At 55.1% G+C, this 25249-nt stretch overlaps 1 protein-coding gene across 1 annotated transcript in view; it reads left to right on the top strand.

The window, feature by feature from the left end:
- Positions 1-24703, top strand: part of RUNX3 (RUNX family transcription factor 3) — a 64932-nt gene extending 40229 nt beyond the window's left edge. The window contains exons 5-7 of the mRNA XM_017534594.2: positions 5324-5428; positions 16581-16739; positions 21658-24703. Coding sequence (XP_017390083.2) covers positions 5324-5428; positions 16581-16739; positions 21658-22202 — 809 coding nt within the window. The 3' untranslated portion in view covers positions 22203-24703. The remainder of the gene's footprint in view (positions 1-5323; positions 5429-16580; positions 16740-21657) is intronic.
- Positions 24704-25249: the final 546 nt, after the last annotated feature.

The following is a 25249-nucleotide window of genomic DNA, read 5'->3' as shown; positions in this document are numbered from 1 at the left end:
AAAAAAAAAAAAAAAAAACTGTCTTTCCTTCTGGAAAATTCAGTAGATATTAAAAGTACCAAAAAAAAAAAAAAATCGCTTGTTTTATGTAAAACTGGATTAGGTTCATGACTCAGAGAATTTTTTTTTTTCTTTTACTTTTTGTTGGGACAAGGTCTTGCTCTGTCACCTGGGCTGGGGTGCGGTGGTGCGATCACTGCAGCCTCTATGTTCTGGGCTCAAGCAGTCCTCCCACCTCAGTAGCTGGGACTATAGGCAGACGCCACCATGCTCGACTGATTTTTTAAAATCATTTTTTGTAGAGATGGGGGTGGTGTTCACTGTGTTGCTCAGGCTGGTCTTGAACTCCTGGACTCAAGCCACCCTCCTGCCTTGGCCTCTCAAAGTGTTCGGATTACAGGCGTGAGTCACCACGCCTAGCCAGAGAACTTTTATAAGCAAGTTTTACCCTCCCAGGAAGAATGAATCTTCACTGCCCTGGGCAGTGCTGTGCGCTGGCGTCCCCCTCCACATACACACACCCCACTCCTAATGCTGGCAGTGCCACCCCAGCACTGTGTTGACCACATGCCACCACACATCCCCAAAATGCCCTCTAGCAGGCAGCCACTGGCCTAGGTGAAAATGAAAAGCACATGAGCTCCACAGCTGTGGTCAACTGGTTAAAAAGCAACAGTGTGGACGGAGATTCAGGGTGCGGTATGCCGGTGCAGGCTGAGGGGAACCGCTGGTTGGGGGAGAGATGGATGGCTTCTTGATCATCTTCTTGAAGTTGAGAAAACCCCGAGGTCCCCTGAGACTGAGACATGTCTCCTCCCCCGCCCATGCAGCTCTGGTGGGTAGGGACGGGACCTTAGACATATAGGAACACAGGCAGAGAGGCTCAAGGACTTGCCTGAGGCCACACTGCCAACCCGGCTGCTGAATGATGGGTCCAGGATGAGTTTCTGGAGCCCTAAAGGAAACCCATTTCCCAGCCCGAGCCTTTTCCCCCACAACCAGGGCCAGCCCTCCAAGAGCCTGAGTTTGTACTTCCTGGGCTCCTAAGAGACTGCAGGTTCACTCAGGGCTCCTGCATGGAGTTATATCTAGAGGCTGAGAGAGAGGGATGGATGGGTTTGCCGCTGCCAGGCAGAGAGAGAGCTGGGCAGGGCCAGAGGAGCTAAGGGGCACTCAGGGAGACCTCTTTTTCCCAGCCCTGGTTCCCAGGCTCCCTGTCTCCAGTGGTCCTGGTCCCCATGCCTGCTCCGTCCTCTCACTCCTCCTCTTAGGCCCCACATTCCTCCTTTATACCCGGGACGGGTGGGGACAGGCCCAGAAGCTGGTGGAAGCCACTGAGGAGTGCTGGTGATCTCAGGGGTGCACGTGGTTTGCTGCCTGGTAGGAGTGGGGGCTCCTCACTGCTCAGGAGCAGGCCCTTAGTACCTGTGTGGAGGGGCAGGCTCTGGCACATTCTAACTTTTCTGAGTCCTGCCTGGATACTGTGTGACCTGCTCAACTCACTGCTCCTCTCTGAGCCTCAGTTTTCTCATCTGCAAAATGAGAGCCATTATCTCTGCCCTTAATTTATTTTACAAATGTTGTTGAGCACCTACTGTGTGCCAGATGCCATCCTAAGGGCTGGAGGCACAGCATGAACAAGACAAAAACTTCGGCCCCTGGGAGTTTATAATCTAGAGGAAGGAAACAAAATGAGTAGATGGATTATTAAAAGCAATACGCATTGTGGGAAAATTCCAGCAGGTGCAGGGAATAGAGGAAGGGAGTGGGAGGCCTGTGTTACTTCAGGTTGAGTTGCTTCGCCTTTTTGGTTTTTTTTGTGTTTTTTTTTTTTTTTTTTTTTTTTTTTTTTTTTTTTTTTAACCCCATGGGCCCCTTTGCTATCTGGTGAAGAAACCCACACACCTTTCTCAGAATAAGGATTTTTTAAAGGTATAAAATCAAATGCAAAGTATTACAATGGAAACCAATTCTATTAAAACATGTCAAAATGCTTTAAAAATTGTGGTAAATATGCTGCTTTGCTCAGTGTATTAAATAAGATCTAGCATTGGGTTTAATGATGACCATGGTTTTGAAGTTGTGACGAGCATAAAAGATATTTAGAGAAACCTGCAGCAGCTGTAATGTGAGATGTAGTAACTGTGACGTCTATTGGCGACAAGGTCACAGGTACAGCTGATAATACCTCTGTGATTTGTTGCCTACGCTCGTACTTGAGAGTGATGCTGAATTTCAGTCAGAGGTTAAGGACAATACAATTGTAATGCTTTCCTATCCCAGTTCTCAGGCTCACTCAATTATACGGAGCCAAGTTAAAAATACCTGCCAGGTGTAGTGGCTCATGCTTATAATCCTAACACTTTGGTAGGCCAAGGTGGGAGGGTCACTTGAGCTTAGGAGTTCAAGACCAGCCTGGGCACATAGTAAAAGCTTGTCTCTACAAAAAAAGAAAAAGGAAAGAAAGGAAAAAAAAAAAAATTAGCCAGGCATGGTGGTGCTCACCTGTTGTCTTAGCTACTCAGGAGGCTGAAACAGGAGGACAGCTTGAGCCTGGGAGGTCCAGACTGCAGTGAGCTATGATCATGCCACTGCACTCCAACCTAGATGACAGAGCAAGACCCTGTCTCAAAAAAAAAAAAAAAAATAGATTTAAAATGCCCCCTTTAGATAAAGTGACCAGGGAAGGCCTGACTGAGGTGAGAGGCCTGAAGGAGCGGTTTAGTGAACTTTCACTTGCTACTGTGGGCCTGGGGCCCTGTGGCAAGGCACTGACTGGGGCCCATTCATCCGTCCTCTGTGTCTGGAGTCTGGCTCATAGGGCTCTGGGCTGTCAGAACCAAGAAGGTGCTGGACAACACTGGCAGGGTCAGAGGCTCAGGGACCCCAGGAGAGTACTGAGCTGGTTGGAGGAGGAAGGGGTCCAGGAGAGAAATGACCTCAGAGTGAGGATAGGCAGTAGGAGGGGTCGGGCAGGGAGCCTGAGGCATCTGCTGGGCACTTCCCTAGACCATCTGCACTTTCTGCTTCTAGAAATCATGCAAAGTGCCCCCGTGACCTAAGAGTGGGAGAGCAGGTCTGTTCTGACCTGGGGCTCCAGGGGCAAGTGCCGGCTGGCTTAGGAAGAGACTTCCAGAGAAGCCCCTCGCTTCCCAGTTGGAGCCATACGCCAGTGGGTCTTGAGATCGAAACTCCCCTGGTGTCTCAGAGGACCTCTCGTTCTGTGGTGTTGCTCCTGGCAGCCTAGCTGGTTTAGTTTTGTTCTGGATTCTCCTGCCTCTGTGGCTGGAATTTTCACCTGATAGTTGGCCCCCAAGTACCTGGCCATGCAGAGACAACTGTGAGATCCTAGCCTCCACCCTGAGCTTCATCTCCCGCCTGCAACGTGCCGATGTTGAAACCTACCTGCCCACTGTAGAGGGTTGTCGGAGGGGGGTAGGAAAACACTACAGTTGAATTGTCCCTAACCTCTGACTGAAATTTTGATCACTCCTGCACTTGGGCAGCCTCCCTTGGTCCCTCGGTGGCCATCCTGTGCCAGCCCCGGGGTGCGGGTGACATGTGCCAGACCATTGGCCCTACCGACAGGGAGTTCCCAGGCCCGTATGTGGGATCCAGAGCCAGGGATAGGGGATAAAGTCTAGCTTGGGGGATCTGCAAACCCCACGCCCCCCACTCCGGGCCACTAATCTCGTATCGTATGAGGCTGTGTATCATAACAGAATAGGTGAGAGGAGGACTCTTCCCAAGACCCTAGGAAGACTGCGTTGCCCTTTGAGGAAAAATCCTTATCCTTTACCATGCCAACCAGCAAACTCCCAGACACGTTAGAGAATTCACTGTAGAAAGTAGAGAGAAGACTGTCGAAAGTAAATCTTGATAAACTGCTTTCTACACGGAGAAACCAGTCTAAACATAAAACGATAGGAGAACGAGAAATAGAAGTGAAAATGAAAAACCGCCCGGCGTAAGAAGGCGAAATGTGCAGGCTGGTGACCCGGGGTACTGATGGCCACAAATACAGCATGGAAAGTATTAACAAGCTTCATGTATAGCGATTTTTAAAAGGCACTAAAACCTTCACAGGAAAGTAAAAGAGCATGAAGCAATAATTAGTGTTGGATTATGATGGATATGATCATATAAAAAGTTTCAGTCTCACTAGTAATAGAAAAAAGACAAACAAAATCAAGAGCGTGTAAAAGATCTTCCATCTTGATAGACACATCCCTGGGGTGTGTCGCAGCCTCACAGGCAAGGGTGACGACTAAATCTCTCCGGAGAGTCATCTCACTCCAAGAGGGAGCCGTGCCCATAATATGTCCCAAGCCTCTGATGCCGTGAAGTCACTCACCGCTTCTTGGAATCTATTCTAAGGAAATAAGCAGAGATGCAGACAAAGATGTTTATAAATAGAAGACCACTTTCATTTTATTTTAAATGGTAAAAAAAAAAATATATATATATATATATAGTATTTTAAAAGTTTTTTTTCCCCTCTCAGGAATTTTGAATGGAGACTTTGAAGCCAAATGTCTGTCTAAAAATAGAAAAACATTCTGGAAATAACAGTTGTGTCTACAGAAGAAATGTCTACAGCTCCCAAATCAGTCCTTTTTCAGCTCCAGCTGCACACATCAATAAGAAATTAGCAACCATGTAAATACCTAGGAGTAAGGAGGTAGATAAAAGATGAGGCTTCCGTGAGTTGAAATATTTTGCAGCCATTAAAAATGAAGTTTATGGAGAAGTTTTAATGACGTGGGAAAGTGCTTCTGATGTGATGTTAAACGAAAAAGAAAAACAGTATGAAAATCTATATTTTAGTACCACTGCTACTGTGTAAATATACAAACCCATACAAAAAGAACTGGAAGAGAAAACACCCAAATGGTAATGGTGTTTATCTCTGCCTAGTGGAACCGTGGGAGGGTTTTTTCTTCTTTGTTTGTATTTTCTATGTTCTTGAATTTTTCTACAAAGATCACCACTTACTTTCAGAAAATAGAATATACCCATCCTGCTCCCCGCCACAAAATGGTGTTTCTGAATAGAAGAGACAGCAGAAAGTCCAAGAAGCAGGGAAGACATGAGCCAGGGTCACCACGGCAAGGGGTGGAGGGTGGCAAAGTTGGTGTCAGACCCCCAGGAGCCTTGAATGCCAAGCCCGGCAGCTTGAATTTCACCCTGCCCAGGTTCAAAGAAGACAGAGTGCCTCCTCTTGAAAGTTAGGGGCTTTCAGGGGTAGGTACAGGTGGGAGAGCAGGATGATGTGGAAGTTTCCAGGTGCCAACCACCTGCCTCTGTCCCCCACTCTCCCCAGGGAAGAGTTTCACTCTGACTATCACTGTGTTCACCAACCCCACCCAAGTGGCCACCTACCACCGAGCCATCAAGGTGACCGTGGACGGACCCCGGGAGCCCAGACGTAAGTGCCACCGAGCCCCTGCGTGGGGGAGGAGGATCCAGTGGGGGAAGGACAGCAGTTAGGTCAGACAGATGGAGCCCTCTTGGGGCGTTGCAGCCCTTGGCTCTGTCCCCCACACACTGCGTGCCTGCTGGAAAACCTTAAACCCTCTGGGCTTAGCCCTAGACTGTGGGAGGCGAGCGAGGGGGTTGGGAGTGGGGACATCTGTCCATGGGGACTGCTGAGGGAGTCAAGGGAAGGAAAAGTTTAGAGAAAGCTTTCAGATGTGGCATGTGTGGCGTGCTTGTGCGTTTCTGGGTGGAGGTTGGGCCAGGCTTGCTTTACTCTGGCCCCAGCTTCTCTGCCGGTGGCTGAGGGATGCATGGAGGACAGGAGTGATCAAAAGTCAGGGACTGGCCTGGCTGTGAGGCCAGGTCCTCTGCCTGGAAATTGGGTCTTTGAATCTTAGCATGTGACTTGCTCAGGTCACCCAGAGCCCGGGCACTCGGATCCTCTGACCCACACAAGCGACATCAGGACTGCAAATTTGATTCCACAAATATTCACTGAGTACCTGCTATGAGCAGGAAGCCCTGGTCCATCAAAGCGAGTTTGTGTTTAATTCTTTTGCTTGCTGAAGGTCAGATTAAGGCTGGGGAAGTGGGAGGGTAGGCCTAGGCTCTGTGTCTGCAGAATGAATGAAATGAATTAAACAGAGCCAGCCAGCTTCCTGAGCTCCATCCCACCTCCCCGAGGCATTCTCAGCTTGGTGCATTGAGGATTGGCCTGCCTCTCTCTTTCTCAGAAACGTGACCCTTTGCAGTTTAGAAAACCTTTTTTCAGTCACTATTGAATGGGATCCTCATGACAGCAGAGCCAAAGGGGGCACCCAAGTCCCAGTGAGGAGAGAATCAAGGCCTGAGGGAGTTGGGTACCTCAACAGTACCTTATGCTGTGCCAGGTGTGGGGAGGTGTCCCAGGCCTCAGTCTTCCCAGAGGCAAGATTCTAGGCTGAGCAGGCTTGGGGCAGGAGGCCTGGCCCTAGGCTGGACCCTCCCTTCTTGGGAGTCAGCTGGGTCTGACACCCCATCATCTGATTCCTGGGCCCATCCCAGCATCTGGCCACTTGGGAAAGGCTTGGAGCTGAGGCCAGCAGCCCTGGAAGAGTCTCCCCTCCAGGCCTCTGAGGGTCACCTCTGCCAGCCCTGAGCTCCTGCATGCATCCTCAAGCCTGCACCTTCAGCTCCCAGCCAGCACTTGCTCTGGCCACACTCCTGCCAGTTCCCTCCTGCTGGGATCAGACATGGACGGGCCCATGCTCTTGGCCTTGGGCTTCATGGCCCTAGGTAGGTCGTGTCTTCTTTTTGGCCTCAGTTTTGTCATCTGAGAACTGGATCTGTGACTGCAGGAGTCTCGAGGTGGTGGCTGGGAGCCCTTGTGAGCTGCAGGCCACCATAGCGCAGAGAGCAGGTTCCGAGCCAGGCTTCCTGGCTATGGGGTCTTCGGCAAGTCATCTCCATGCCTCAGTTTCCTGGTCTGAAAAATGAGATTCACACAAGCAGCTGCCTCATGATGCTATTTCGAGGAAACAGTGGCTTAACCTATTGAAAGCACTTACCAGTGGGAGTGGGCAGATAAGCAGTCACTTTAGCCAAAGCTGTTATCTGTGGTGTGACCTGGGGCAAGCCATTGATCTCTCTGGGCTGCAGCTCCCTCCTCTGTGACGTGTGATGATGCCACCCACTTGCAGGCCTGGAGATCAGGGGCAACATGTGGACAGCACATGGCTGTAGCACCGAGAGGTCCCATGAGTCACTGGGTCCACAGTGTTCTGTCATCCTTGGTACCCAGCCCCCTTTTTGCACTCCCACCACACCATTTGTCAATGGTGGGCTCTCTCGGGGCAGCAGCAGGGCGGCTGCCTTGGTACTAGAGGTGCAGGCATCAAGTCTCCATTGAAGGAGATGGCAGCCCTGCCCTACGTCTCCAGGGGCAGGGGCAGAATGGACAGGAGTGGCAGTTGGGCTCCCGGTGGGGATGTGGCCCTTGGGAGCCACTCCAGAAAGAGGGGAGCACCAGGTTGGTAGAGGCACGGGACAGGGGTCTTGATGCTTGGTGGGAAGATGCTGAGGTACTGGGCAATGTTGGCACCTCTGAGAGTCTTCTGTGCTCTCAGCCCAGTCCACCCCAGAGCTGCCCACCCTGCCCTGCTGGGGCCCCCGGATGAGCGTGGAGACTGAGCCCTGCCTGAGGGAGAGTCCAGTGGAATCCCCTCCTGCTCTTCCCTGCCTGGCTCTCCCAGACCTAAGATGGCCCCTTCTGGGGTGAGCTGGGAGGGAGAGCAGCGGCTCAGGACGAGGCAATAAGAGGAAGGGATAGAGGCTAGGCTTGGAGACCCACGGCATCACTGGCCGGGCCTGCTGAATGACCTGAGACAGGTGGCCTCCCTCTCTGGGCCCCGGTAGGGGCTGGATCAGTGGTTTTATTTGTAGAACAGAGCCGAGATGGGGTTGGAGGGCAGCCTACCAGGTCCCCCATTCTTAGGACCTGCCTGCTCTTGTCCCAGGCATTTTCTGGCCCTAAGATCGAGTCCCAGTCATGCCCTGGTTTGCGGCCCCACTCCTTTGTCTTTGACCTTAGACAAATCTTTGGCCTTTCTGGTCCTCAGTGTCCCCATCTATAAGAGTGAAGGGACCAGCTCGGCAGCTCCTGATCACTGGGCAACCCCCTCCCTGTGCCAGGCCCTGTGCAAAATTCCCATTAACTGATTTCTTGGGCAGCCCCAGGAGAAGACAGAGGCCAGGGCATAAAACCTCTTGCCCAAGGTGACCATCAGCTCCAACCCAGGGCTCAGGGAAGTGAGGACCACTTGGAAGGGCCTTTTGGCCTCAGTGTGCTCAGCTGTGAAATGGGTGGTATTGGTGTCTGCCTGGGGGAGTTGCCGTGAGGGTTGACTGAGTTTCCCATGGCCTGGCCCCAGGAAGTGCCCCACCACCCTCCTGGGTGTTGCGGTCCTTTGGTGCTCCCGGACTTCCTTTCCCAGCAGTTTTTCCTGTTTTGCCACCTCCGACCCTCTGAAACCTGAACCTGCTGTTGGGTGAAGTGGGATTAGGGTCTGGTCCTGGGAGCCAAGGACTGGGAATCTGTAGATCCCTGAGGCCGGCTGTGGGTTCTGTGGCTGGGTCGTTCCCCTCTGGTGCCCTGCAGAGTGTGCCCGGCCTGCAGCCAGGTGGCCAGCTGGGTTTGAAGGCTGGCTCGGTGGCTTCCTGCCTGTGTGGCCTTGGTTTCTGAGGTTCTCAGTGCTGGTGTCCCTCAGAGTCACTGGGGGCTGGTTAAGAAGCAGGTTGCTGAACCGGGTCCAGGACCCCAGCAGGGGGGCTGCAGCACCTGGCAAGTCTGGCATGGACCTCGGTGGGGGAACGGCCCTCATGCCCACCTAGCCTGTGCCTGTTACCCCCTGCCCCCCTCTTGCATGCCCTCCTCTTGCACACCCTGCTCTGGCCACCCTGGCCTCCTGGCTGGTCTTTGAACTTGCCAGGGACACTCCTGCCTTGGGGGCCTTTGCACTGCTCTTCCTTCCCCCTGGAACACTCCTCCGCAGACACGCCCGGATGCCTGGCTCACTCCCTCCACCCTAAGCCTCTGCACTTCTCAGCCGAACCCCTGTTTCAAGTGGCGCACACACACAGCCTTCCTCACCTCTCCCCCTTCTTTTTCCTGGCTGTAATGGACCCCGAGCACTTCCCACCTTCTAGGATGCTATCTAGTTTGATCATTTGTTTCATTTGTTACTCATCTCTCTGGTATTGTTTTGTTTTTTGAGATGGGGTCTCGCTCTGTTGCCCAGGCTGGAGCGCAGTGGCTTGATCTCAGCTCACGGCAACCTCTGCCTCCCAGGTTATGATTCTCCTGCCTCGGCCTCCCGAGCAGCTGGGATTACAGGCGCCCACCACCATGCCCAGCTAATTTTCATGTTTTTAATGGAGACGGGGTTTCATCGTGTTGGCCAGGCTGGTCTTGAACTCCTGACCTCAAGTGATCCGCCCACCTCAGCCTTCCAAAATGCTGGGCTGACAGGCATGAGCCACCTCACCTGGCCCCCTATTGTTTATGCTCTACAAGGGCAGAGTTCTTTCCTCTGGTTTACCAGGCCCAGGTGTAGATAGACCCCAGGAATGCAGGCAGGAGCCTTTCATAGCTGGTCCATAAATCATTGATGAATAAGCAAATGATCCGTTAATGTCATTTCGAGTAGTGAGTAGCGGGAAGTCCTATGAAGAAAAACAAAGCTGGAAGGAGTGGAGCGTGCAGGGGATGGAACAAGGGGTGGGGCCTCCTAAAGAAGTGACCTTTGAGTGAGGGCCCGAAGTGAGCAGCCAGCAAAGTGTGGCTGGCGTGGGCAGGAGAAGTGACCCGAAGCCCACAGTTGGGCCTTTGAGGGCCTTAGAGTTTCTGCAGTTTCTTCCCAGGCTGAGGAGAGGCAACTACTCCCAGCTCCCAAGATCCCCACAACCCCAGGAGTCCCCTGGACTAGGGGCAGGGCTAGGGGAGCCAGGGGAGTCCACCCAGCAGGAGGGAAGGGGTTAACCGCAGACCTCCCGGGTTCTCCTAATCAACCCCAGGCCGCTGGAAGCCCCACTTGCAGCCCTGGGAGGGAGCCCGCTTGCCTCCCTGCCCGCTGGCCCCCGGCCAGCCCGTTTCCCTGCCCAGCCACCGACCCGGCTTTCATCTGCTCACAGGGGGCCGATTCACGGCAGACCACCCCAGGCCCAGCACCCGCCTGCTATTCCGCGAGGCTGTTAAGAGTCGGGTGTAAATCTCCTGACAGGCCGCAGAGCCGGCCTCAGGCCCGGCGCCCTACCCTGCTGCTGGGCAGACAGTGGCTGCTGTGTCTGGGTCACAGCCACACCAGGCGGCCGAGGAGGCTGCCGAGTGGCCTCAGATGGGTGAAGGGCCTGGTCATTGGGGACCACACTGTCCCCAGCAGACGATGTCGTTCTGTGGCCCTGCCCGACTCTGCTCCTCCCAAGAGGCTAAACACTGAGCTGGCCTCTTGCCAGCCGGACCTCACGGTCGGATGACCTAGCATTTCTCTTACAGAGGTCTTGGGAAGCCATGACCTTAGCAGCTGAGCTCCATAGAGCATGTGACCTTTCCAGGTTTGAGTCTCGGGGCGCCACACACTGTGTGACCTTGACAGTGTGCCTCCACTTTTCCATCTGGGTAATGGGGGTGATGGTAGCTGCCCGTCAGAGGGGTGTGACCCTTGGAAACGACACGCATGACCCACCTTGCACAGTGCCTGGTACATCATAGATGCCTGCTAAAATGGTTGCCACTCCTGTCATGGGGGCTTGTGCTGGGCCTGCTTGGGGGCAGGGGGTAACCCTGATGGTCTCTTGGTTTCCCCAGAAGCACCAGATACCTGGCAGAGGTGGGACCCCCCCCCAGGTGGTGGTGAAGGATTCCCTGGGGATGGTGGTAAAGGAGCCCCCAACGCAGAATCCAGCCCTGGTCCTCTAGCTCCTGCACTGTGTGACCCTGTGAGTCACCAGCCTGGCTGGGCCCCAGCACTCCTTCCCCACTTTGGCTTTTATCATAAGCCTGTGAGGTTGGTCACCCCCACTGCACAGATGCATCAAAGGAGCTGTCTGCCTAGGTGCAGATGGCCAAGTCAGAACGGGAACCCAGAACGCCTTCCTTGAAGGCCAGGGTCCGATGGGCTGTGTAATTCTTTAAACCTTTCCTGGCCCTTGGGGGTTTTGCAGATGAGACAGCTGAGGCCCAGAGGGAAAGAGTGGCTTGCCCAAGACCGTGACCACTGGTGGGTGAGAGCTGCCTGGTGTGAGCTTGGGGCCACCGAGCCCTTGGGAGGGGCAGGCTAAGATCTGCCCTCCCACAAGTGAGGGCCATAGGCACTAATCCAGGCCATGCTGGAGGAGCTGTCTGATCTGAGCCTAGCTGCTAGAGGCTGATAGCAGCCAGGACAGGCCCTGAAGGCCAAGCAGGGCTTCCCCCAGGCATCTCCATCCTCTGCTTTTAAAACTATGTGGCATGTCCTCCAGCTCATCGGCACCCTCAGGGGTTAAACAGTATGATAACCACTTTACAGATGCGGACGCTGAGGCCCAGAGGCAGAAAGCGACTTGGTGAGCTCTAGAGCAGGGTATGACTGGAAATTGCACTCTGAACCCTGAATTTCATAGCAGGGAAGGGCCCCTGATGGAGTCCACTGAGACCTTCTCATCTTCCTCTCCCAAGTCCCATCTTCCTGGGCCTGCAGACAGTGCTCTGGGCCGTGGGGCTGCATGGGGCCTTAACACCTATTGTGGAGTTCCGATTGTCAAAACATAGGCTCTAGAGAGAGCAGGTGGCCATGTGTCTTCTGCATGACCTTGACCTCACTGGTTGTCCAGAGCCTCAGTTTCTCACCCAGACAATAGGACGGTGGCAGAGCTCACTCAAGGGGGTGTTGCAAGGTGAAACACAACAGTGCATGCCAGCGGCTTAGACGCTGCAGTGGAGGAAGCGCCCAGGAAGCGCCTGCTGCTGTTCTGACGATTTCCACTCCCGGAAATCGACTGCTTTTAAGGGCAGTCCTAGCCAGCAGAGGTGCGATGGGGGCTCCATTTTGGGAGAAAGGGGGCTTCCTGGAGGAGGGGCTCCTGGACGGGCTTCAATGGACAGGAAAGCATTGCTGCAGAGGCTGTCCTGAGCTGAGGCTCTGAAGTCTGAAGGGCAGAGGATATTCAAGACATCCTGGGATGTGGGAGTAAGTGGGTCCTGGGGCCAGCAGCCCTGCCTTCTTTCCTTTCTGGGGCCCCTCTGACCAGGGGCTGATCTTTGTTAAGATTCTTCTGCTCACTTGCTTTCTTAAATCAGGAGCTTTCAAAAAGAAGGGGCCTCAGTGAGCAGACTGCAGAGGGGAAACTGAGGTGTAGCAGGACTGGGCTCAGTTGACGGAGTGGGTTAGTACTGAAGCTCCCCACTCAGCTCTTGCTCTGGGTATCTCAATGAAAGAGGCCTTTGCTGTGACCCATCTTCTTTCCTCAGGCACAAGAACTTCTGTCCTGTTCCCAGGGTGAGGGCCCGGCCCTGTGGCTCTGAGACTGTCTGGCGCCCTGGCCACGTGGGGCCGCCTTGGCTCTCCTCTGCCCCTCCCTGGCAGTGGCTCCAGTGTTCACAGCAACAAGGAAGCAATTTCCCAAGTGCTGTTGAACTCCCTTCCTCCAGGAAGTCTGCCCCACAGAAGGCAAGGGAGCATATGGTGGGAACATGGGTTCTGGGGCCAGATTACCTGACCTACAGCCTGGGTTCTGAGACAGCCACTCAATATGGGTCTCCTGGTGAAGCCTCAGTGGTCCCGTCTGAACAATGAGAGCAAAAGGGAAAGTGTCAGGGAAAGAGCCCAGGGCTTGGAGTCGGGAGATCCGGGTGTGAATCCCGCTTTGCTGTCCCGGCTCTGTGTTCCACACACGACTTCACCATCCTGGCCTCCGTGCCTGTCTCCAGCACGGGGATGGTTCTGCCTCCCTTGGGCATGAGCAGAGATGAAGGTGATGGTCATGATGGTGGTGACCCACATGGCCAGAAAGTGTCCACACCTTAGGCCAGCACCTCAACCCACAAAGACAGTGTGATGGGGACACCGCAGCTCAGGGTAGGGGGAGGGAGTGTGACTTGAGCGAGGCCACCAGACTGCAAGTGGCAGGACCCATCCTCGAACCCAGGCTGGTTGTGAACCCCGCCCTCTTCCGCCAGGCCCCAGGAGTCACTGTAAACACTTTGTACACTGTGTGACTCAGAAACAGGGGATTTTATTCTCCTGTGATGAAAGTAACAAGGCCTGAGGTTTTGCACCAGCCCTCTTGGCCCCCTTCAAGCTTGTGGCTAAAACACCCAGATCCTTTGCACCCAGGCTGTTGTCAGGTCAGTCTGTGGTCCCCACATCCCTCTGGCAGGCTTCGTGCCTGTTAAGATTCTTCTGCTCACTTGTCCCCCAGCTTGTCCACATCTCCCTGTCACTTCCAGCAGCCTCAGCAGCAAGGAGCACATTTCCTCCAATGCCTGTTAGGGCTGAGAACTGGATCTGGAATCAGAAGCTCTGGCCATATAGGGCCTGCCCTCCTCAGGGTACCAGTCAGGTGCCTTCCACAAGGCACATCCTCTCCATCTGCCCCAGATCCCACCCATCCCACTTGCCTTGTTCACGTGACTTGACCCATCCCCATGGGCATCTGAGTTTGCAGCCCCAGCTCCAGCTAAACTCACCCCCAGCCCGTTTTCTCCTTTGTTGCCAAGGGTCCCAGGAGGCAGCAGTAGGGGGCCTGGCCAGAAACCAAATGGGCTTATTCCTGCCACCAAGTGTCCCATGGTCTGGGGCCTCGTAGGAGGAGAAAGTGGGGCTCTCTGGTTCTCGGTGACAGGCTGAGTCCCTGTGGCTCCCAGGCCACCTGCTTTCTTTCTGAGGCTCCCAGATGCCCATTTGAGCTTGCAACAGGGGTGCTTAGGGAGCTTGGGGGCCTACAAGTACCGGAATCCATCGTGTTCCCATTCTGAAAATCAGAAATGAGGCCCATGCGAGGCCTCAGGCTCTGTCCCCTCATGCCCTACAGTGGTCGACAGTCTTTTCCCACTTTCCAGTCCCCGGGAATCACTTGTCCAGGCTCCAGGAAGCACAGGGAGTTCTGTTTTACCTCCCACCTACATCTTGCCTCATCTCCCTCTGCCAATCTAGAAAATGCACGTCACTCTAGACCCAAGGACTTAGGCAAACCTTCTCTCCCCCTTAGCCCCTTCCCCACCTTTTTTTTTTTTTTTTTCTTTTTTTCTGAGATTGCGTCTGGCTTTGTCACCCAGGCTGGAGTGCAGTGGCACGATCTCGGCTCACTGCAACCTCTGCCTCCTGAATTCAAGCATTCTCCTGCCTCAACCTCTTGAGTAGCTGGGATTACAGGGGCCCACCACCACGCCCGGCTGCTTTTTGTACTTTTAGTAGAGATGAGGTTTCACCTTATTGGCCAGGCTGGCTTTGAACCCCTGACCTCATTCAGGTGATCTGCCTGCCTCGGCTGCCCAAAGTGCTGGGATTACAGGCATGAGCCACCACGTTCGGCCCCCACCTAAAGGGTCCCAGGTCCAGGAAATCCCACCCCCTCCTCAGCGTGTGACCTCCAACAAGCTTCCTTGCCTTTCCGAAGTTGCAATTCTCTTATAAAAGAGGACCTGGCCAGCCTGCCTGCCTGCCTGGCAGCCTCCCTCCAAGTCAGGTGAGGCAGAGTGGCCCATGGTCCTGACCGTGTTAGGCTGATGAGTGGAACCCTGGTATACAGTCCTCCAACGGAGCGGCCCTTTCCTTGGGTCCGCCCCAGCCACTAGGGAGTGTGAACAGGGACGTTCCAGGGAGTGCTGCAGGTAAGGGAACTAAAGAGGAAGCTTGGAAAGGACTGGTGTGGTGGAGGGGTCTGTGGGGTGAGCTGTGCCTCCAGTGGCCAGTAGGAAGGAGGGAGAGCAGTGTCATCCTTGTCATGCTTGTTGAATCTCCTCCGAGTCAGGGAGGATTCCCAGGGTTTTATGGGAACTCTGTCATTTCGGTGGGGCTGGGTTACTCTCCCCATTTTGCAGATGAGGAAACTGAGTTTGAGCTCTAAGGTGCGCTACTGAAAAAGCACATTACAGAATGACACGTCCAGGCTGAGACCATTCAACAAGAGTTCCATGAGAAACATATTCTGCGTTTTCCATTCATGGAAGACGAAAAATGTCTGGAAAGAAATTGGTCACAGTGGGAACGCTGGAGGGGAGCTTAGAGCAGTGGAAAGAGCCTTATCTGTAATGCTTTTATTTTTGTAAATGTTCATATGTTGCTTGTGAAATGTAAAATTAGTAGTAACAAAAGTATGTATGGTGGTGGGTGGGGGGAGGTCCCTGCAAGCTTGGCGTCACTCAGAAGTGTCTCTTGGCCTCAGCAGGCTGAAGGAGGGTGGGGGCCTGGCCACCTTGAGCCTGCCAGCACCTCTGGGGCCTGGGATGCAAAGTGGGGGTCCTTCCTGTGTGGGCTCTGGCAGAGAGGGAGTAGGAAATGCTAACAGTTTTCTCCAGGTGTAACATCCCAAGCCAGGTACACTCGCCCCCTGACCCCAGCTTCCAGGCCGAGATGCCGTCCAGCCCCTCACAGAAGCCCTCTGCACCTCTGCCCAGCATCCTGGTGGAGTTTTTCTTCTGCCTAAGGCCCAGAGAGAAGAAGGCATGTTATTGGGATCCCAGAGTGACTTAGGGCTGGAGAAGCCAGCTGTCCCATCCTGGGGCCACCTCCCATTGTTCTTGTAGACATGGGAGAGAGTGTGCAAGGCAGGTTTGGGATGCTGGGAGGCCGAGGGTGGCAGCACTCCTGGGTTCTCTCCCTGGGGGCATGAGCCACTTTCTCATGTCTGTTGCCTCAGTTTCCTTTTGTTAGAGCTAGGGTCCTGGTTCTGTTGCCCAGACTGGAATGCAGTGGCGTGATCATAGCTCACTGCAGCCTCCACCTCCTGGGCTCAAGTGATCCTCCTGTCTCAGTCTTCCCAGTAGCTGGAACTATAGACTTGTGCCACCCTACCTGACTAAGTTTTTTTTTTGGTGCAGACAGGGGTCTCGATAGTTGCCCAGACTGCTGATCTCAAACTCCTGGGTTCAGCTGATCCTCCCACCTGACTCTCCCAAAATGCTGGAATTATAGGCATGAGCCACTGCACCTGGCTCTCAGTTTCTTCTTCTGCCAAACAGTGTGTGTAGAGTTTAGATCACCGTGTGTGTAGAGGTTTAGATCACTGTGTGTTATAGAGGTTTAGATCACCGTGTGTGTAGAGTTTAGATGATCACCATGTGTGTAGAGTTCAGATCACCATGTGTTATAGAGATTTAGATCACTGTGTGTGGAGGTTTAGATCACCATGTGTGTAATGCTTTAGATCACCATCTGTGTAGTTTAGATATGTGGGGCAGCACGTAGCGACCATTCTCTGTCAGTAAGTCTTTTGAAACCCTCTGGAAAGAAGCTGGTGGTGACCTCAGGGTTCTCCCAGTAGAGGCCTAAAGTCAGACCTCAAGAAGAACTTCCCAGCAGAGTGAGGTATTTCTGTCTCCACTAAGACTCTGGGAAAGCAACAGCTGATGGGCTCCCTGTGCTCTGCAGGGCACCGGCAGAAGCTGGAGGACCAGACCAAGGCATTCCCCGACCGCTTTGGGGACCTGGAACGGCTGCGCATGCGGGTGACACCGAGCACGCCCAGCCCCCGAGGCTCACTCAGCACCACAAGCCACTTCAGCAGCCAGCCCCAGACCCCTATCCAAGGTATGGCACCGAGGGAGGGGCTGCAGCAGGGTAAGGTGGGGGTGGAGAGCCTGGATGTGGTCCAATCTGCCCCAGACCAAAAGCCCATCAGAAGATCAGTCACTGCACCTGCCTGTTTTATAGAGGCGCTGGTGGTACTCATTTGTACCTGCAGATGGTTCCTGAGGGCTTGCTGTGTGCTAGCCATCATTCCTTCACTCAGCAAACATTTACTGACATTACTGGCATATGCCTGGGGCCCAGCCCCAGGGATCCACATGGGCAGACAGCACCCTGCATACCAGTTCACTGTGTCTGGGGAAATGGGGTTAATTCCATAGTGCCCCTATTAGAATTGAGCCGTGACTTGTCCAAGGAGCCATGACAGACTCGTCCCTGCCATGTAGTTTCCCCACCCCTGCCCCCAGCCTCCGATTTTTCATCTGAAAGTGAATTGGTGGTTGGTGCCTCTGCCCAGGGCTGGGATGATATTCAAATGGCATTACTGCACTCACACAAACTTTGCACACTGTTAAGTGACGTTCCAGCCGTACAGAGGCACATAGCATTCCTGGGAAAGGTCTCCCACTCTGCCCAGAGCCTTCTCCCAAACAGGAGGAACTGAGGTGGAAGGGAAGGCCGAGCAGGGTCTGTCTCCACTGCCTAGACGGATACAGCAAGCATGGTTGCAGCCAGGTCTCAGGCAGGTTCTGGAGTATCAAGCTGCCTGGCGTATAAGAGGGGCTCGCCAAACGACTGCAGGCTGCATCTCTCCTCTGTTCTCTCAGTCAGTGAGCTGGGACGTGGGAGGCTGTGTGCATGGCTGGCCTTTGGGCCAGGTGGGGTGCCAAGGGTGCTTGGTGGCTGGGTGGACAGAGGCAGGCAGGCTGGCTGCTGTCACAGGCCCTGCCTGTATCTTTCTCAGTTCCCAGAGCCTGGTTAGAACTCCTTGGCAGATGAATGAATTGAGGCCTAAGAGGCTCAGAGCCACCCTTGGGTCACACAGCCCACCTGTGACCAGGTCCAGAGTCTCCATAGTATGTGTTCCCAAGGACTTTCTGTACTTCTTACGGGACAGATAAGGGGCCTGGAACAGGGCTGCCACGCTGAGGTGGGGTCCGACTGGGTCCCTCTGTTGACGTTGTTCCAGGCATAGTGCAGTGGCCAGGAGCTTGATCAGGCCCTCAAATGTGAAGAAAGAACCCCTCCCCTTCTGGCCTGGACTTAGGACCTCCAGCAGTGGTCCTGCTGAGACGCCCAGGTCGGAAGAAGCCCCAGGCCCAGCCTCTCTGAGCCCAGGAGCTAGTGCATTTGAGACTTTCAGCTCTTGAGCCCATTAGTTGGAGGTCTGCGCTCAAGAGATGGTGGAAGGAGCCCTGAATGCTGTGCTCATGCCCACCCCTGCCCTATAGCTGCTCCTGTTCCTGCCGCCCACAGGCCAGCATCTGTCGAGGTGTGGTAGCCTGGGAACCAGCCTTTCCCTGCCATGAACAGAGCCAGGCCAGGGGATCAGGGCCTAGCCAGGGCGCCAGAATCCAGGAGGTGGGGTAAACAGTGGCTTCCTGTCCCCCAGCCCCCGTGGAAGGAGAACCCCCATCTGCCCATCCACCGATGTGTGGATACAGCTTGGGAATCAGTGCCTGCAGGAGCCTGGGGCAGGTGTGGTCACCTCCATCCAGCCCCAGAGGGCCAGGCCTAGCCCCACAGCAGGCACAGCTGCTGCTCACACCCTGGACTGGGAGGAAAGGGGCTCTGGCCTGTGCGGGGCAGTGGCTGACCTCTGCTTCTCTGGCTGCTTCCTCCTGAGGCCTCACCCAGTCCCTCACTAGCCACCCACAGCACTGGGCCACAGTCAGCCAGGCCTCTCCATCCCCAGGCCCAACCTCTTTGGGTGAGAGAAAGGGCCTTGGACACCCAGCACAGGGCAGAAGTGTGAACTCTGTCAGGTGGACCAGGCTGGGACTCAGGCTTTGCCAGGCATTGGCTGTGTGATCTTAGACAAGTCACTTAAACTCAGCCTCAGTTTTCTCATCTGTGAAGTGGGGAGAAGGAGGTCCCTGACAAAGAGGGGGTGTTGACAGGCCCAGGCTTGGGAAGTCACTCTCACAGATTTGCCCCCGCCCTCAGGCTCCCTCCTGGGGATCCCCCTCGGAACACCCCACCACCACTTCTTTCAGTGCCTGTTAACTGCCTTGACCCTCCAACCTTGGTCACTGGCAAGCAGTGCAGAGACCCCAGCCCCTCCCATACCCCAGCCCCAGCCCCCAGCCGCAGCCGCCCACAATGGGGGCTTCTCACAGCTGAAAGGGCTCATTCAGCCACCATGCAGCAGCCAGGGCAATCTGGAGAAGAAAATAAACATTTCCTTCCACTGTTGGGATTGGCTGCTCGACAGTGGCCCGGGCAGCTTGGGTTTCCTGGGGCTGCGAAGCTGCCGGGTGGGGGTACAGCTGCTGGGGAGCCTGAGGGGGTGCTGAGGGCAGGTATTTCCCCCACCACCCTAGAGGAAGGGTGGTAGCCTTAAGGAGAGAGGCTGGAGGGGACAGTGGCAGGTCCAGGGAGGCCCAGCCCAGCGTCCGGCAGCCCAGTGAGCTCTGAGGGACGCAGGCCTGCTGTTGCATCCTGGGGTCCCTGTGTGTCTCCTTCATCTTGAGAATGGGGTTTCCACAGGCGGCCAGCACCCACTTCCACCCCACCTGGCACCTGCCACAGGACCTCTCCCCCTGAGGGGCTCCCCAGATGAAAACCCGCAGCCAGGCACCTCAGAGGCTCTCGGCCTCAAAGGGCAGGGACAGCCAAGTGACCTAGGGAGAGTCCCGGATGTCCCAGAAGGCCCCCGCCACCCAGACTGCTGTCCCCACATCTTCTTACCTCAAGCCAGGACCGTCACTCGGCTCTGATCCATGCCCAGGGCCAGAGTCTGCTGCTGAGGGAAACATACCCCTGCCGACTTGGGAGGACCCCAAAGCCCCGAGAAGTTCCAAGTCCTGGCTGAAGCCACACAGCAGCTCAGGCGCTCAGAGCTCTCCATCCTCAGCCGAGCCTCGGCATGGCAGGCAGAGCCCACCCCAGCTAGCGCCAGCCCTTACCCTTTGGTGGGTGAGACAGGGGATGCTGGGCCGGACAGACTGCACCTCTGGACCACTGCTGGGGGCTCTTCTGCCTCCCCCTGCTGCCAGAGTACAAGGGAGGCCCTGCACCAAGGCCTCATCTCAGCAGGGCCCTGAAGGAGCCAGTTCTCCTGGGTACCCAGAGAAAGAGGCACCACAGCCACAGTGGCCTTGCAAAGCCTCACGGACCCCTACTCTGTGCCCGGTGCCATTCTAAGTACTTGATGTGTATTAACTGAATCATGAGGAACTGTTATCATCTCCATGTGTTATATGGAGAAACTGATGCACAGAGAGGTTAAGTGACCTGCCCAAGGGCACACAGCTAGTAAGTGTCCAAACCAGGATAACTGTCTGGCTCCAGAAGCCGCATAGTAAGCCTTGATACTGTGCTGCCTCAAAGACGGGACAGCTCCCTCTCAGGCATGTTTTGGGGCTCAGGACCAGAGACCCTAGGATTGTGTGCCAGGTCCAGTATGCTATGTGACCCTTAGGCAAGTGCCTCACCCTGCCTGGGCCTCAGTTTCCCCACCAAGGGTGTTAGACTCAGTCCCTGAGCCCTTAGAATACTGAGGTTTTGGAGGTCTGTGATGACAATCGGGCAGGTGCTGGAACACCCTTGCCTTGGAGCCCATTGAGAAGCCACGCTCCTAGGGGGGCAGGGGCAGGGTCTGGGCTGGACACTGTGACCAGGCCAGGGTCTCGGAACCCAAGTTTGACTGCTGTGTCACTTTGCTGCCAAGGCAGGTGGCATTGTGCATACGCACACACTCACACACACACACATGCACTCACGCGCACACACTCACACATACACTCACACACTCACACACATACACATTGACACTCACACACACACGTGTGTCCCCAGCAGAGAGCCATGTGGTGAGTAGCAGTCCTTTCTCTATGCAGGTGTGTGGACACACACACTCACACGTGTGTCCCCAGCAGAGAGGCCGTGTGATGAGTAGCAGTCCTTTCTCTGCCACAGAGAGACTCAGTCTTGCTCTCTCTGCTTCCATTTTCTTTTATTTGAAAGCGGATTCCAACTCCCAGCCTCACATCAGAGCCCTTTTCACATCCATGGCTTTGTCAGCTGTTACCACAGGTGGGTGGGAAGAGGCACCACCTGGGCCTGGGGGGCTGCTGGGAGACCTGAGCTGACCCTGCCCTCAGCGCTGCCCCACCCCCACATCCTAGGCCTCTCCTCTGCGAGGCTGGGAAGGGGGATTTTTTTTTTTTTTTTTTGAGATGGAATCTTGCTTTGTTGCCCCAGCTGGAGTGCCGTGGCGCAATCTCAGCGCTCACTACAACCTCTGCCTCCCGGGTTCAAGTGATTCTCCTGCCTCAGTCTCCCAAGAGGCTGGGATTACCAGCGCCCACCACAATGCCTGGCTAATTTTTTTTCTTTTTAGTAGAGATGGGGTTTCACCACGTTGGCCAGGCTGGTCTCAAACTCCCGACCTCGTGATCACCTGCCTGGGCCTCTCAAAGCACTGGGATTACAAGCATGAGCCACCACGTCCAGCCCCGGAAGGAGGATTGAAAGAGAAGAAAAGGTCCTCCCCCTCTTCTGCTGCTGCTGGCGGGGAGGCTCCCATGGCCCCTCTTGGCCCAGGGCAGCTCCCACCTGCTCCCCAGCGGATCTGTGTTCCAAGTTCTGGCAGGCGAGGCCCTGGGCAGCCTAGGGCAGGAGTGAGGTCTAGAACCAGGAGTCTCCTAGGTGGGCCTTGAGTCCCCTAGATTGGCCAGAGCCCAAGGTCATTCTTCAGGAAGGCCTCCTGGGGGCGTCTCGGGCTGCCACTGACCTCTTCCTTGCTGTCCTCCAGGCACCTCGGAACTGAACCCATTCTCCGACCCCCGCCAGTTTGACCGCTCCTTCCCGACACTGCCAGCCCTCACAGAGAGCCGCTTCCCGGACCCCAGGATGCATTACCCTGGGGCCATGTCGGCTGCCTTTCCCTACAGCGCCACGCCCTCAGGCACGAGCATCAGCAGCCTCAGCGTGGCAGGCATGCCGGCCACCAGCCGCTTCCACCACACCTACCTCCCGCCACCCTACCCGGGGGCCCCGCAAAACCAGAGCGGGCCCTTCCAGGCCAACCCGTCCCCCTACCACCTGTACTACGGCACATCCTCCGGCTCCTACCAGTTCTCCATGGTGGCCGGCAGCAGCAGCGGGGGCGACCGCTCGCCCACCCGCATGCTGGCCTCCTGCACCAGCAGCGCTGCCTCTGTCGCCACCGGCAACCTCATGAACCCCAGCCTGGGCGGCCAGAGTGACAGCGTGGAGGCCGACGGCAGCCACAGCAACTCGCCCACGGCCCTGAGCACGCCGGGCCGCATGGATGAGGCCGTGTGGCGGCCCTACTGACCGCCCCAGTGGACTCCTCTCGAGGGAGGTGGGGACCCTAGCAACCTTCGAGACCAGTGACGGGCCAGCTCCGAGGCTCCGGGCAGGAATGGGACTTGCACTCTAGCGTGGTCTCCGTCCCAGGGTGTTTCCAGCCGCTGGGTGTCTCTGACTGCACCTGTCCAGCACATCCTTGTACAGAGGTGTGGGGAACAGCCCCACCTGGGACACTGCCCCCAGCCCAGACCCCGGCTGTCTCATCAGCCTCCTGCCACCTCCCCAGAAGGACCTCACTGTCTCCAGCTATGCCCAGTACTGCATGGGGCCCGTGTCTCCTGGGACAGAGGCCATCTCTCTTCCAGAGAGAGGCAGCATTGGCCCACAGGATAAGCCTCAGGCCCCAGGAAACCTCCCCACCCCTGCACCCCCTGGGTCCAGCTCCCTCTGTATTTACACAAATGGAGTCAGAACTGGAAAGTGTCTCCCACCCCTGCCACCCTTGAGAGGGGTTCCCCTCATTGTACAGATGGGGCAGGACCCTGCACGTTGCTGGCAGAGATGGGATGAGAACACATCCAAGCCAGTGCCCCCAGCCCAGCTTCCCCTCCGTTCCTAACAGTTGGCTTTCCCCCAGACGCATGGGTCCCAGGCACCAGAGGAGATGAGTCTAGGGCATCAGCTCCCTAAACCCAGGAAGGCCCCTACAGACTGGCTCCTCCATGCACTTTACCAGCCCAAGGCATCCACTCTGTTCTCTTGGTTGGGGGTGGGGGATCCCCTTTCCCCTAAGCAGTCTCATAATTTTCATTTGTGGAGAGAATAGGGGGGTCAGATAGGTCCTAGCAGAAGTCATTGAGGTGAGGGATCATTTGGGGTCAGACATCAGCGTCCCTGTCCCACCTAGGTCCAGCCAAGCTGCGCCCCATCCTTCAAGCCTCCCTGGAGGACCTGGCCAAATCTTGCAACTCCTGACACATGCCTGTCTTTAGCCTATTTTGTGCTCTGAAAGCGAGCAGTCCTGAACAACAAAAAAAGTTTTTAAAACTGATTTTAGAAAAAGAAGCTTAATCTAACATTTTCAAACACAAGGTCTCTTAACAAGTGTAGCTCCGGGATGATAAGCAGCATCCCTAGCTCCTCCCCCTCACCAACCCCCAGCTGCCTCCTGAGAGTGTGGGGTCATTAGGGTCTCAGTACTTCCTCAAGGGGCTACACTCCCTACCAGGCGGCATCCCAGCAGCCTGAACCACAGGTGCCCCTGGGAGGACAAGGGAAGTGCTGGTGAGATGCTGGGCTCGCTGTCCCCTGTGGCTCTGGGACATCTGTCCGGGAGGCTGTGCGGGTGTTCTGGTTGGGGTGGGTGGGATGCAGGAGGTGGGGAGCACTGGCTTTGCATGGCAGAAGAGAAGCACTATAAGGGCATGCCAGCCGCATCTCAGCCCCACTACATTCTGAGGTGAAGTCCTGCCCCTGAGTTTTGCAAAATGGAAATGTGAGCCCTTGCCCTAGGGCCAGGCACGTGGATTCTCAGAGTTCTCTGGCCCTAGAAAGGCTTAGAAAATGTGTTAAAGGACGGGAAACTCATAAAGGCTAGCAGCACATGGTTTTTGTAACTTTCTATGGATGCAGAAATCTGCCCTACAAAAGGGTCCTCAGTGTTGCCTCTGTGAGAGCACTGCCCCCACCCAATCTGTCACAACAGCTAGAACCATACACCAGAGACACACTGGCAGGCTAGGCAGTCCTTCTGGTGATCCTATTCCAGTCCCTCCTACTGCAGTTTCTCTTGGCCTGTCCCCACTGGAAAAACAGTCTCCATCTCTTCAAAACAACTGCTGACTCCCTGCACCCAGGGTGCCTCTCCACCCTTACTTAGGAAGCAGCTACAAGTCCATTATCCTTGTACTTTCTTCCCTCCTGATTTCTGGTTGTAGCTGGTCCTGGGTCAGTGTAGGAAACACCATTGGTTCCCAGTGCCCAGCACTTTGTAGTCTCATCCCAGATGACTACCCCTTCCTGATCCTCAAGCCTTGGAGAAGCAGGGATGGGAAATAAATTGCTCTTCCTACCCCATCCCCCACCCCCTGACAAAAAGTGATGGCAGCCCTACTTAGTCTGTTTGTAAGGCCCAAAGTGGGTACAGACAGCCTGGGCTGGTAAAAGTAGGTCCTTATTTACAAGGCTGCTTTAAAGTTGTAAAAGGCAAACACTGATATAGGAAGCAGGAAGAAAGGAAGATGTTTTGATACAATATAACTGTGAGCCTGTCAGTAGTGAGTACCAATCTTTTTATGACATATTGTCATGCTGACGTGTGACACTTGCTGCACTCATTTCTGATGCAAAACCATCCCAGAGCTGGCGAGAGGATGGAGCAGGGTGGAAACTGCTTTGCACTATCATTTGCTTGGTGTTTGTTTTTGATGCACAACTTGCTTGTACAGTAAACTGTCTTCTGTACTATTTAACTGTAAAATGGAATTTGGACTGATTTGTTACAATAATATAAGTCTGAGATGTGTTGAAGGAGCCCAGTGCCAGGCTTCTAGGGCTATGCATGGAGGTGGGGCGGGGGATGGGAGAGGATGGAGACCTCCTGCTGTTCCCAGGAGGAACTGGGCAGGACCTGGGGCAGGAACAGAGACACCCAGCGCCTTCATCTCCTTGCTTCCAGCTTCTTCAGGAATGGCCACAGAGACCACCCTTGCCACAGGATAGCCCACCGGTGAAGCCTCCTGCTATATGGGCAGAACCCCAGGAGAGCATCAAATAGGTCTTCAAAGTGCTACCAAACCTTCCACCAATCTTGAGCAGGCGGTGATTCTTCCCAGCCGTGTTGGGAAGAATTCCTACCTGTTCCCCAGACTCAGATTTCTGGGGGGAAGCAGAGGCAGAGGAAGAGTCCAGCTGCCTGGGTGAGAGCTCTCCTCTGAGCCTCATGTTTCAGGATCTGTGGCAAGCTAGCAACAGTGGGGATTGGGAGAGAGCAGCCACTTCAGTGCTCCCATTTTGCAGATGAGACAACTGAGGTGCAAAGAGGGAGTGTCATCAGGGTCCATGTCTCCCTG

This window comes from Cebus imitator, unplaced genomic scaffold, assembly GCF_001604975.1.
Source record: "Cebus imitator isolate Cc_AM_T3 unplaced genomic scaffold, Cebus_imitator-1.0 Scaffold87, whole genome shotgun sequence".
In the NCBI taxonomy this organism is placed as follows: Eukaryota; Metazoa; Chordata; class Mammalia; order Primates; family Cebidae; genus Cebus; species Cebus imitator.
Note: the sequence above shows the minus strand (reverse complement) of the source record. Positions and strands in the feature narration are given on the sequence as shown.